General features: G+C 37.4%; 1 protein-coding gene across 2 annotated transcripts in view; it reads left to right on the forward strand.

Annotated features, from left to right (window-relative positions):
- The first annotated feature begins 10,753 nt into the window (after positions 1-10,753).
- Positions 10,754-14,012, forward strand: part of LOC127429539 (cell adhesion molecule DSCAML1-like) — a 181,244-nt gene continuing 177,985 nt past the window's right edge. For both annotated transcript variants that reach the window (XM_051678646.1, XM_051678647.1), the window contains exon 1: positions 10,754-11,109. In XM_051678646.1, the coding sequence (XP_051534606.1) occupies positions 10,860-11,109 (250 nt within the window). In that variant the 5' untranslated portion in view covers positions 10,754-10,859. The remainder of the gene's footprint in view (positions 11,110-14,012) is intronic.

Here is a 14,012-nt window from a genome sequence, read left to right on the forward strand (position 1 = left end):
CATGAGGGGTTCTGTGTGGAGGATGGAGGAGCTGAACATGCAGAGCCATCTGAATCATGGGGTCTTGATTGAACTAGAATGGGGACAAAGCATCTGTATTTTTAAGGGAGTTGGGTACGAAATCAGGGAGAGAAGGAAAATGAAAGAATGGAAGGTTAAAGGAAAAGATGAACTAAATGAATCATGATTGCAGTACAGTTCAGTAGGTGGAGATATGCACATAGACTGTGAATTGCCAAAAAAAACAAAAGAAGAAGAAAAAGTAAAATTAACTTCAAAATAAAAGACATAGAATCCAAAACATGAACAAAACACACATAAATGTTACACTGGCACATCTTACCATTTTACTTAGGTAACTTTCATTTCTTGGTCATTGCCTCTAGAGAACAACTGCACGGTTAGATGCATAGAAAGAAACTAAGAACTGGAGATGAGCCAGGACTCAGGACGTTTGAGGTATTGTTCTGCAAGCTGACAAAGAGCATTAATCACTGCTCCAGGCCAGAGCTTAATTATGCTTGAATAAATAAGTCATTAAAGGCAGAGACAGTGCCTGTCAGCAGTGCTGGTGAGCTGAAACGCTCTGCCAGTGACACCTTAATCTTTCCTTTCTCATTCTCTTTTTCTCTTCATATTGCATTAACACACTTTAACATTATTATTAACATAACATTATTTTTATTAAAATAACATTACTTGCCTGGATGTCGGTCAGGTTGTTCAGTGACTTTCTGTTAGTTTAGAAAGTTATTTTATAGAAATACTTCTAATTTTGTTTATATATTAACAGTTGATTATTAAATGTTAAAAATAAATTGAACATATTTTTTTATATTTTAATATATTTTGCATTTACAAATATATATATATATATATATATATATATATATATATTAGACACAGGCGGCCATAGATTTTGCCCTTATGGAAAGGAATTGGTACTTTTATTCATTCAACTGATCACAATGTATAGTCAGGACATTAATAACATGAAAAATTACTATTACAATATGAAAAAAAAATTCAGAACTTCGTAAACTACTTCAAAGAGTTCTCATCAAAAAATCCTCCAAGTGCAGATCCGTGGCATTCTAGCTGTCAGTTTGTCCAGATACTCATTTCACCCCACGCTTCCTGTAGCACTTGCCATAGATGTGGCTGTCTTGTCGGGCACTTCTCACGCTCCTTATATTCTAGCTGATCCCACAAAAGCTCAATGGGGTTAAGATCCATAACACTCTTTTCCAATTATCTGTTGTCCAATGTGTGTGTTTCTTTGCCCACTCTAACCTTTTCTTTTTGTTTTTCTGTTTCAAAAGTGTTTTTTCTTTGCAATTCTTCCCATAAGGCCTGCACCCCTGAGTCTTCTCTTTACTGTTGTACATGAAACTGATGTTGAGCGGGTAGAATTCAATGAAGCTGTCAGCTGAGGACATGTGAGGTGTCTATTTCTCAAACTAGAGACTCTGATGTACTTATCCTCTTGTTTAGTTGTACATCTGGCCTTCCACATCTCTTTCTGTCCTTGTTAGAGCCAGTTGTCCTTTGTCTTTGAAGACTGTAGTGTACACCTTTGGTAATTTTAAGCATTGTATAGCCTTCATTCCTCAAAACAGTGATTGACTGACGAGTTTCTAGAGAAAGCTGTTTCTTTTTTGCCATTTTTGATCTAATACTGACCTTAAGACATGCCAGTCTATTGCATACTGTGGCAACTCAAAAACAAACACAAAGACAATGTTAAGCTTAATTTAATGAACCAAATAGCTTTCAACTGTGTTTGATATAATGACAAGTGATTTTCTAATACCAAATTATCAATTTAGCATGATTAGTCAAGGATAAGGTGTTGGAGTGATCAGCTGAATGCCACTTTGGTGAATTAAAGTACCAATTTCCTTCCAAAAGAGCAAAATCTGTACATTATTCCAAACTTTTGGCCGCCAGTGTTTATATATATATAAACCCTTAAGAAGTGCTGGTGTGCTGACATGTGTGATAATATCACAATGAGCTCACAGAAAAAAAGTGTAAACAGAGGCTAACACGGACCTGCAAACAGGTGCACTTAATGGTGAGAGGGTCAATATCTCTGCATTCCCACACATGGGGAAGTGTTTGGGCCTGTAGTGTATACATAATTGCACTGGGTCTGTTGCCGTTGGTCAGCATTTTAATACCTCTACTTGGAGCTAAAGGATATACTGGTTTAACTTGTCACGAACATAAATCCACTTGTTTGGCATTGTTAAACTGCAGGGGGCTGATTGTGGCATGGGAATAGAGATACAATCTAGACACACAGGCCTGCATGGAAACTTCTCTCGGAACAGTCCAAAAACACCAAGGTAAAGAGTACTTGATTACTGAAGCCCACATGACTAATGAATATGAAAGCTATTGAAACTTATCCCTTAAAGGAATATTCTGGGTTCAATTAAGCTCTATTGACAGTATTTGAGGCATAATATTGATTACTAAACAAATATTTCTTTTAGACTCGTTCCTCATTTTCTTAAAAAAAAAAGTGAAAATCTGGGTTCCAATGAGGTACTTACCACAGAAGTGAATGGGGCCAATTTTTGAATGTTAAAATACTCACTGTTTCAAATGTATAGCCACAAGACATAAACAATATATGTGTTAACATGATTTTAGTGTGACAATATTGCTTACTAACCTTTTCTGTGTAAAGTTATATCCAATTTTACAACTTTGTTGCCATGACAATGTAATGTCAACTAAGCATAAAACCCTAAAATGACTGTAAAAATTACAATTTAAACAACTTTGCTGCTCAAATAAAACAGAAAAATTAAAGGAATATTCTGGGTTCAATACAAGTTAAGCTCAATCAACAGCGTTTGTGGCATAATGTTGATTACCACAAACATTTATTTTGACTCCTCCAGCCTTTTCTTTCAAATAAAAGCAAAAATCGAGGTTACTGTGAGGCACTTACATTGAAAGTGAATGGAGCCAATTTTTGGAGGGTTTAAAGGTAGAAATGTGAAGCTTATAATTTCATAAAAGCACTTACATTCATTTTTATGTTAAAAGCCATGAATTATTTGAGCTGTAAAGTTGTTTAAATCATAATTTTTCCAGTCACATTGGGTTATAGGATTTGTTGACATTACATCGTCATGGCAACGAAGTTGTAAAATTGGCTATAACTTTACACAGAAAAGGTTAGTAAGCAATATTGTCACTAAAATCATGTTAACACATCTATTGTTTATGTCTTATGGCTATACTTTTGAAACAGTAAGTATTTTAACCAGTGGCGGGACATGCATTTAAAGTCTAGGACTTCAGTGTGATTCATGCCATTAAGAAAACACAGTTTCACAATGAATAAGACACCTTATGCCCATCATACATTATATCTCAGCTAACTAATAATACCAATTGACATTTTAAAAACACGTCCACGCACGAAAGCCAGAACTTGAAATGACACTTAATGCTCAAGCAAGCCTAATTTTAACTGCAGCATGACTGTTTCGTGAAATGAACATCTCCCGAACAGACATTCAAAATCATAATTTTTCATATGAATCTACCAAGGAGGTCTATAATACCTGGAAAAATCTATCTAATAATATTTACGCACTTACCAATTTACTTGAAGTGAAAATCAGTCACTTCACTTCCTTTTTAATAAATTAAGCAATCACACAGTCATGCAGAACATCTCGTGTTTTTAAATCCATAAGGATCTCTTTCTCAATGGCAATAGCGCAGTGATGACGATCTCGCGCTCTTCGCTTTCAAATTACGTCACTTAAAGCGTGATTGCATCACTCAAGGCCAGCTAAAAGGCCTCGACCGGGACATATCCTAAAGATCACACCCATCAAGAACAAATAAATCTGATGAAGCTGATGAATCTGACAATCTGACTTTAGTTGCTCATTCATTTGCATTGTTGTGGGATTCTGCAGAAATTCTGAAGGCCTGAGGGGGTGGAGCTCAGACTCACGCGCTGCTTCGGCATGCTATTTGTGAAACAATTGTCACATTGTTAAAATGTGCAAAACTGTCAATAAAATAATGTCATGCAAAAAATCGTTATGACAAAAAATAGGCTTCATTTTCTATATGCAAAATTTCATTTGATTTTGGAATATAATAGGTCCAGGGCATTTTCTTTAAAGGTTTTGTGAAAATTACCTGCTATGATATAAATCTTCAAAAAGCTTTGTGTGATGAAAAGACACAAATTGAAGTTGTTATTCATGAAAATCTTCCCCTGCACTGCACTCCTCAAATCCTATTCAGATGGCTTCAGAAGACTAGGAATATAGTGCATGAGTCATATGGACTTTTGTGACTTTTATGGTGCTTTTTGGAGCTTGACAGCCACATTCACTTGTATGGAAAAGAGGATGAGAGTTGTGTGAACATTTTCTTTTGTGTTCCACTGAAGGAAAAAGGTCATACAGGTTTGGAATTACACAAGGGTGAGTAAATGATGACATAATTTTAATTTGTGGTTGAATTATCCCTTTATATTAACCCAAAAATGAAAATTCTCTCATCATTTACTCACCCTCATGTCATCCCAGATGTGTATGACTTTCTTTCTTCTGCTGAACACAAACAAAGATTTTTAGAAGAATATCTTGGTTCTGTTGGTCAAATGCAAGTCAACAGGGTGCAAAACTCCAAAAAAGGACATGGAGGCAGCATAAAAGTAATCCATTCGACTCCAGTGTTTAAATCCATTTCTTCTGAAGTGATATTATAGGTGTGGGGGAAACACAGATCAATATTAAAGTAATTAATAATAATTATTCTCCTTGTCCAGTAGGGGGCGATATGCACGAAGTATAAAAATCGCCAAAAACAAAAGAACTCTTTGGAGAGAAAATGAAGATGAATAGTAAAAAAAAAAAAAAAAAGAACAAAAAAAGACTTAAATATTGATCTGCTTCTCACCCACACCTATTATATCGCTTCTGAAGACATGCAGTTGATTGGAATACTTTTATGTTTCCTTTACATGATTTTTGTTGCTTTAAAATTTGGTACCCATTGTCTTGAATTGTGAGGACCTACAGAGCTGAGAAATCTGCTAAAAAATCTTCATTTGTGTTCAGCAGAAAAATGAAATCATCAGAAATCATCTGGAATGGCATCAGGTTGAGTAAATACTGACAGAATTTTCATTTGTGGGTGAATTATTTTTTTAAATGTGTTAACAATTGTCTGCCTTGTAAAATCCTCCCACTAGATGTCAGTAAGTATTGTAATTCATTCAAATGCAACGCAGATTGTTGTCACACAGTGCCTCTCACATACTGTACACACCCAAGACATGCCATTTTGACTTCATCAGCATAGACAATCAAAAGAAAGATTCTCTTTTGAGATAGAATACTTGCATTCAATTGATTTACAAAAGATCATACACTAGGTCCTCAGTGGGCAGGGAAGTGAATACGAACATTGTCATTCCTTTCAAATTATGAGTATTCGTGCCATAACCATGCCATTTTTTCATGCTGATTTTTTTCTTTTTTTTTTTTTTTTTTTTTTTTTTTTTTGGGTCATTTAATTGAATCATAAAAGTAATAGTTTTACTGATATTTTATCCCTCTAATGCTAAAAAGCTATTTTTAACCATTCTGGGTGTGATGTTAACCCATGATTCTACATGACTGAATCTTTATATATTATAAAAAGATTTATTTATTTATGACACAATTGTCATAAATTGTTATAGTTTTTTTTTATTTATAATATTATATTATTATTATATTTACTTTCTGTAACAGAGTGGACAGATGTGTAACGCGGTAAAACATATTGGGATTGGGAATGATTCTATTCTTGTTTCAAAGTAAAAAAAAAAAAAAACAAGCACTGAGTTAGATTCTTTTTTCCTATGCCATTTAATAATTCATGCTTCAGAGTGCTAAAACAGTCACAATTTATTTTTGATTGAATCTATTGGAAATTTTCATTTGAATAGGCTTGTTTCTTTCAAATTTATAAATCAACAGAAGAAAATGCTTCATTTTACTCTGTGATGTTTTCGACCAAATGTTTCTCAACCACATTTCCTCAAACCCAAACTCACTCTCCTCATTTCTCCATTTCACCCTTTTCCTGACTTTTCTCCTCTCTTCCGTTTCTACTCCCTGTTTCTGCCATCTATAATGGTGAAAGATTCTCGTAAGGATAAACACACAAAAAAGGAGGAAGATCAGGAGATGAAAGATTTGCTAAGCGAAACAACCAACCCCCATCTCTCTCTCTCTTTCTTTCTCTCTCTCTCTCTCTCTTTCCCTGTTTCCATCCCTCTCTCTCTCATTATCCTCCCCTGCTCATTTGAATAAATTAACACCCCCCTGATGTCTCGCTTTGCCACCTTCCTCTTCCCCCAGATTTCTCCCCCCTCAACAGGCTGCAGGGAGAGAGAGAGAGAGCTCCAGAAATATCCTCCTGTTTCCACACACTCATTCACTTACTCCCTCATGCACATACACAGTCACACCCATCCTCTAATAAACCAGATTCATCCCGAAAGCTCGGGTTCAACAGTCTGTCTCGCCTCCACTACCACAACAACAAACACCCCCCAAGAAAATCATAAATTATTAAATAAAAATGCTCAGTCTTGTTTTTGTTGTACAGACAAACGGGAACGTACCAAAACACAGGTGCAGATGCACGGGTCCCTCCCTCAGCTGACTGACTTGGTGCAGCTTACTGATTCATTTGACTAATGCTGGCGAGCGTAACATGGCGTACAGTTCAGTGCAGCTCAAGCAAAACTGGACAAGCCGTGCGCCACTGCACTGCCATGCCTAACCAAAGCAACTCACCATCTGGGCCTCTTTTTCAGGCGCCATTTTGGATCTGCATGTCGTTAGTTTGCATAAAGCACTCTACTAGGCAGCCATACTGCAGAGTTGGGCTGAGAAATACAAGGCGCGACAGCTACCATTATGGGCTAGCATTCAGCGCCCTCCCCCTTACCTGTGTGGAGCTGAGGTGGGCAGGCACCAGGACTTACCCCCTCCACTTTGCAACCACCCTCTACCCCCAGTGACCTTGCAGGGCTTTGGGTGGGGTGGGGGGCTCTCTGTATTAATACCAGATACATTAGCGTTAATATGATTCTACCATGTAGCTGTGGCCTGAGGGGGACTCTGATTGTCTGCGTATTAGCATTACCATTCTCATTAGCCCACCCGCTTCAGCTTTCTCCGTTCTCTCTCCCTCCTTCTCCTCATCTGCGTTCTCTCTTGCTCTCTCAGCCTGTGTCTTTCTCCAGGCAAGAGATGAGGAGAGAGCGATGCAGATGATTTGTATTAGCAATGATTTCAACAGTGCCTGCCTGCCTGGGAGTCAGTGGTCACTTCCTCTCCAATGCACATTGTGTGTGTCATTTCTGATGATATTTATGGATATTTATTTATCAGAAATCTAAGATAAATACCCATCTAGATGTGTTTCAGCCAGCAAGGCTTATACTCACATGATTAAGTTTTTATTGAGTATTTGAGTACAAATAAAGAGTGTGTGTTATCTTTGTAAGTGTGTGGGTGGGTAAGCACAGTGTTACATCTTCTATATTTCCACTTGTTACATAACTGTGTGGAGAGGAGAGGTAGAGAGAGGTTTCTATGTGAGGAATCCAGTAGATCTACACAAATGCTCTCTTCTCTCCTTTCCCCCATAAAAAAACCAGCCATACCATTGCTTTTTGTACTCTCCCAAAGACAAATTCATCCTTAACCAAACAGAGCACAACAGTACAAGCCCACTTTTTAAGCCATCTTTGTTTTGGGAGAATTGTTTTCAGTCACGTTTTTACATAGGGATTTCATAAAATCCTTCTTAAAAGCATTCTAAGCCATGAACCAAATGAACCAGCTCCAAGGTGAATCACAACATTACAAACAAATGTAGCAAAAACGTTTTTTAAAATAGGACAAGACAAAGGTACAAGACTGTGTACTTAACGTCTTTAATGCCAGAATGAACTACAATCCATTGACGCATTGTGATTGGTGTAATCAAATTTAAAATGATAGAAACATATAAAACTATTTATTTAAAGCTGTTGATTAGAAGTATAGAAACAAAATATTTTAATTTTATTGCAAAATATTCCATTATCTGCAAATATGCATGTAGTTTGAGAGTATAGGGAGACAGATTTGATTGCATCATTCACAGTGTATTCAGGGCGGTGGGCGGTCACTGCAGAGCTCTTTTGGTGTGCTTTGTTTGATACAATTCTTTGATTGGTGGATCTTTCTATTCAGGATCATGGGTAGTGTAGTTCTACAACAGGAATTCCGCTATTAACACAATTTCTGTAAAAAAAATGTACGTTAAAATACCGTGGACTGATGGCTTCGACAGAAACATCAATTAACAAACTCTGAGCTCACGGTAAGTTTTTAAAGGACTAGTTCACCCAAAAATGTTCTTATCATTTACTCACACGCATGACATACCAGATGCGGATGACTTTCTTTCTTCTGCAGAACACAAATGAAGATTTTTAGAAGAATATCTCAGCTCTGCAGGTCCAGGCAATGCAAGTGAATGGTGGCCAGAACTTTGAAGCTCCAAGGCAGCATAAAAGTAATCCATACGACTCCAGTGGTTAAATTAATGTCTTCTAAAGCAATATGATAGGTGTGGGTAAGAAACAGATAAATTTTCAATCCTTTTTTTTAAATATAAATCTCCACCTTTGACCAACCCCAACCAGTAGGTGGTGATATGCAAGAAGAATGTGAATCGCCAAGAAACAAAAGATGAAAAATGTGAAAATGAAAGTGGAGATTTATTGTAAAAATAAAAAATAAAAAAGACTTAAATATTGGTCTGTTTTTCACCCACACCTATCATATCACTTCTGATGACACGGATTTAACCACTGGAGTCCTATGGATTAGTTTTATACTGCCTTTATGTGCTTTTGGAGCTTCAAAGTTTTGGTCACCATTCACTTGCATTGAATGGACCACCAGAGCTGAGATATTCTTCTAAAAATCTTCATTTGTGTTCTGCAGAAGAAAGAAAGTCATACACATCTGGGATGGCCTGAGGGTGAGTAAATGATGAGAATTTTCAGTTTTGGGTATGGAAATGGGGGGATGTCCGGAATTGTGCAAAATGTATTTAAACATGTTAAAATGCATTCTGACTCTTTTTAGTAGCTGCAATCATCATGAAATTTGCCACGTTTTTGTTTTTTTTGTTTGTTGTTTTTCATAAACAAACATGCAAATGGTGGGAAATGCAAATAACTTGTATGAATGAGTTCTGCATGCATATTATTATGTATTATGTATGTATTATTTAATAAACAAGCACACAAGGGACAGATTTATACAACTTGGGTTTTCCAATTTTGTCAAAATTTGCAGAGATATATTGTACAGTATGTGAAACTCTACAGCTGCACATTTTATGTAGGACATATAAGTTATCCACAAATCTAATCTCACTATTCACTATAGTGACTGTTCACTGTTCACATTCTATGTTCATTTGCCTTGTCTTCTCAATCTCATAACTGCAGGCCTATAGAAGTTTTTCACTAATGATTATTCCCTTTAAATTATCTGACCCCACTGTATGTATTCACATGAGATGAACCGGTATAGGACTGGGTAAGGCTACATGGCTATTAGAATGTGTGTGGAATCACATGTCAGTTTGATGGATATCTGAATTGGTTGTTTCTCTGACAGGGCTGCACATAGTCTATAATCCATACAGCACGTGTTACAGTTCAATAATTACCTAAAGAGGATGTGGGAGTGAGGTGAAATCACTGGAGCAGAAACCATCGAGCAAAACACTGCAACCATTGGTAACAGACTTTCCTTTAGTCTACACATTGTTGTGGATTTTTAAGTTGCCCCAGGGGGTAATGTGCCATACTGTAATTTTACACCCAGACTCATACTTTGGCATTGCTGCATATTGTTGTCAAAATAATCTGCAGAAATCCTGCTTTGTTCTTTTGAAGCTGACATGCGCTGTATATTAAGGGGTTGACATAAAAAATTCAAATGTCATTGCCTACTGATTTTTTGTTGTTGTTGCTGAAACTCTCTTATACAGGGTTTTTATAATGGTCAATTTACAATCAAGACTGAACATCTATTCATGTAAAGGTTTCGTTTTATAAACTTGCAAGACACTACAGTCACCAGGCAGACCGATAAAGCCGGGGTGGTCTGTGAGTATTATCCGCCACTCGAGACAATAGCGATACATGATACGCCCCCCGCATGTCAGTCCTCTCATTCTGAGCGCGGAACAATGCCGGGGATTCGGGCATTTCTCAGCGCGCCTCTGAAGCGCGCAGCACGCGTTCTCCCTCTCACACACAGGCGACGTTAATGTATAGAGAGAGGGTGACAGGGTCTTGTGCACCTGTCTCTAAGGACGCACGCATGTGTCACTCAACGAGCAGTGACACAAAGAACTTACGCACTTTATATTGAAATTACGCGCAGGCACATCAGCACGGACAAAGATGAAGAGCGAAACAGATGTGTATCAGTGAAAGGTAAGCCTCTTGACTTCGCGATAGGTGATCCACTTTGCGTAAAAAGTAGCCCCTGAGTTCCCAGTGCGCCACGGTAACATTGAGTGCCACAGAATGCCCCAGCTGTCTCCAACCACGTGGACCGCTCACAACAACAACATCATGTTAAGTCCTGTCCTCTCTGATGCACTCAACCCACCCCCCACCAACAAAACTCCGTGCGCCGTCCTCGCCGCGTCCCTCTCTGGCCCCGCACCGCGCTGCTGTGCAGCACCTCTCCATCGCGTCTCATCATTAGACTACCGAAGGAGGGGCCGCTCGGATGACGGTTCCGCGGATGGGAGGATTCGAGAGGCGGGACCAAAGTCTTCCCCGCTTCTCGGCGCTGGCGAGTCCGGGACTAGGGCTGGAGAGATCGCCGGGGAGCATCGTCACCACTCCTGCACGGAGCCTCGCCTGGCCGAATACTGCACAGTGCACACGTCGGGATTGCAAAACATTCCTGAGAAATATACCTGCTATTTATGGCATGTGGCTGGTAACTTTACTCCTCCTGTATTCTTTTCAAGAAGGTATGTGCTCAGTTGATTTATAGCTGCTTTTATTGTCTTATAATGTTGAAAAAAAAAAAAAAAAAAAAAAAAAAAAACAAGAAAATGCACTTTATTCATTTGATTTAAGTTGACTTGTATGTGGAAATTATTTCCAATTGCGTTGCCTTTAGGGAAAAAAAAAATTAAAAATAGCACTGTTACAAGTTTAATGGAGAGGCATCATGCGTTATTTTATTGCGCTCTCGCATTTCATCTGTACGTTTCGAAGTTTCTTTCTGTTGTGAACTAATGAAACTTCGTTCCAAATGTGATTTAGTCGTTTAAAATCGTTTCTTTAGTTGGTGGTTAATGACGAATAGCAGCTTGGGCACCTGTTTTGGGTCCCGTTCCCGTGCGCAAAGATGGGGGGAGATAGCATGATTTGTATGCAAGATATGAATATGATGTGGAGTTATGAATATGCAGAACGGGAGAGAAGGCAGGGAGCAGATTTTTGCATCGATCGTGTGCATTTAGGATACACTTTTGGTCTTCTGTAAGGTGGAAAAAGTAAAGATGGTTGGTGAGGTGTGCATTTGTTGGGTCCCGGTGTACTTTAACTGTCCGAAGTATCGCTGTGCTCGAAAAAGGGATGCAATTTTCTTCCCGTCTGTCTGTTGAGATTGTAATACGTCTGTTTATTGTTTATATCCCATTGGATCTGTTTGCGTGCATTTAGGAAAAGGAATCATACGTATTTTGCCATTCAAAAAAAATATGTTTTCAGAGCACAGATTATCTGCATGGATCATTTGAAAATATAATGGCATATGCAGCCTCATTTCCAATTAGCGCTGGTGCAATTAGTGGTCCTCCATTTTCTATGCCAACAGATTCCTGGTTTGACTGTGCTGATGGTGGGCTTGATATGGCAAATCTGCATTTGTGTAAATGCAAAATGAAAATGCGGTTTTTGTTATCCACGATTAAGGTTATTTACTCATTTAGTTATTTTTACCCATCAATTCCTGACAATGTTTGCTCAACAAATTTGTTTTTGACCCCCCCCCCCCCCTCCCATCATAGCATGCCCTCCCATACTTCCCCCGTCAGCCTTGGAGATTTGCTTTCAGTTTTTGCTCATTTTTTTTTTTTTTTCCTGACATTATTTTGCAAAATATGTCTGGATGAAACCACTTTCCCGCCCTCAGTGTCCCTATTTTCAAGTGTTTGTTCTTCATCTGAGATTGCTTTGTCAAGTACTGCTTTTTATTTACCCACCAACAGTTCAAATTGAAATACTGCTCCTGGTTTTACAAGGGCTTGAGTTTTGTAAGGTTTAGATTTTGATAAGTAGCCTAGAGTCCATGCTTCAGTTTATTTTTAAAATTCATTTACAATGTCATTTGAATGGGGATGTAAGGTCAGATTTATTCTCTCTCTCTCTCTCTCTCTCTCTCTCTCTCTCTCTCTCTCTCTCTCTCTCTCTCTCTCTTTCTGTGAGATAAATGTGGTGTGTATTAATACGTGCTTGTGTGTGGGGGAGGAAGGGTGCAGTAGGGCGTAAAGTGCGTAAAACGGGATACGGAGGTCTCAAAGAAACTTATGTTTGCCCTGTTTTTATTTTAATTTCTGGCACTCATGAGTTAAATTGTTTTTTTTTTTTTTTTTTTTTTTTTTTCTGTCAATTTAACATGATATTTCCTATCATGTACCTTGAGCTCTGATGACACGGCCGATAGGAGATGTAAAACGCACATCAATTATCATATATGCATATGCATTAGGACTGCGTATTTTTTCCGAGTGGGCCGCGCCTCCATCTTTTCCACTTTCAAGGAATATAGAAGCATCCTCTGGCAAAAACATGTTTTTTTTTTTTTTTTTTTTTTTTTTTCACATTTCACGAAATATAAGTGTTGTCATTAGAGCACATTTTAGTCTTTTGTTTTAGTAATGATCAGCCATTTAAAACACATTATTATGCGTTATCGTGACCCGGGCAAGTTGTAGCATATTACCCCCCTGCCTTCACACCTGAACCCCGGGCTGGGGAAACAGATCCAGTGTAAAGTCTCGAGAGTCAGCTTGTCTTTTTATGGAAATGAAACGAAATGAAAAACGCACCGAGGGATGCTGCAAATGTTATATGTGGAAATTGTCATTGTTATTTGCATGTGAGATCTATATTGATATCGTCGAATTGTTTGAATGATTAGACAAGGCCTTTTATTATTGTTGTTGTTGTTATTATTATTATTATTATTATTATTACTATTATTATATCGTTATTGTAAAAACAATCATATAAATTATTATGAACATTAGCCTACTAACATAATCAATTATTATTGGTATTTAAAAAAATTAGTTATGGGCTTTGAATATATAATTGTATAATTAGGCTAATCTATGTTATTGTTCAGACTCTGAAAGGCCTCAAATCTGTTTTTAAAATGATCAAATTATAACGATTATTTGTGTATCTCTATATCTTTCGTGGCTTTAATAAACTTTAGAGCACACATAACATAATTATGACAATTTACCAATTTGTGTGGAAATAATCTTTTAATTTGATTTCGTTTATGTAATTTAAGAGCAGATTTGCTTCAATACTGAATAGTGAATACAGAGCCGGCTGTGTGTGTTCGCGTGTGTGTGTATCTGTGTCTGTCTAATATTTATTTTAAGGATCATCAGTCGTCAGGTCGTCAAATTTGTGTGGTGATACGATTTTCTGAACATTTACCACGTCCAACCCATCAAACCCTTTTAGAGTTGGGAATATTATTATTATTATTATAAGCCTATTATTATTATTATTATTATTAGTATTATTATTATTATGGGATGTGTACTTATATGTCTTATTTTAACCAGAACAGAATTGTTTAAACATGAGACACATTTCGAAAATATTATTTGCCTACTTTCAGACG

Source organism: Myxocyprinus asiaticus, chromosome 39, assembly GCF_019703515.2.
Source record: "Myxocyprinus asiaticus isolate MX2 ecotype Aquarium Trade chromosome 39, UBuf_Myxa_2, whole genome shotgun sequence".
NCBI classification, from domain to species: domain Eukaryota; kingdom Metazoa; phylum Chordata; class Actinopteri; order Cypriniformes; family Catostomidae; genus Myxocyprinus; species Myxocyprinus asiaticus.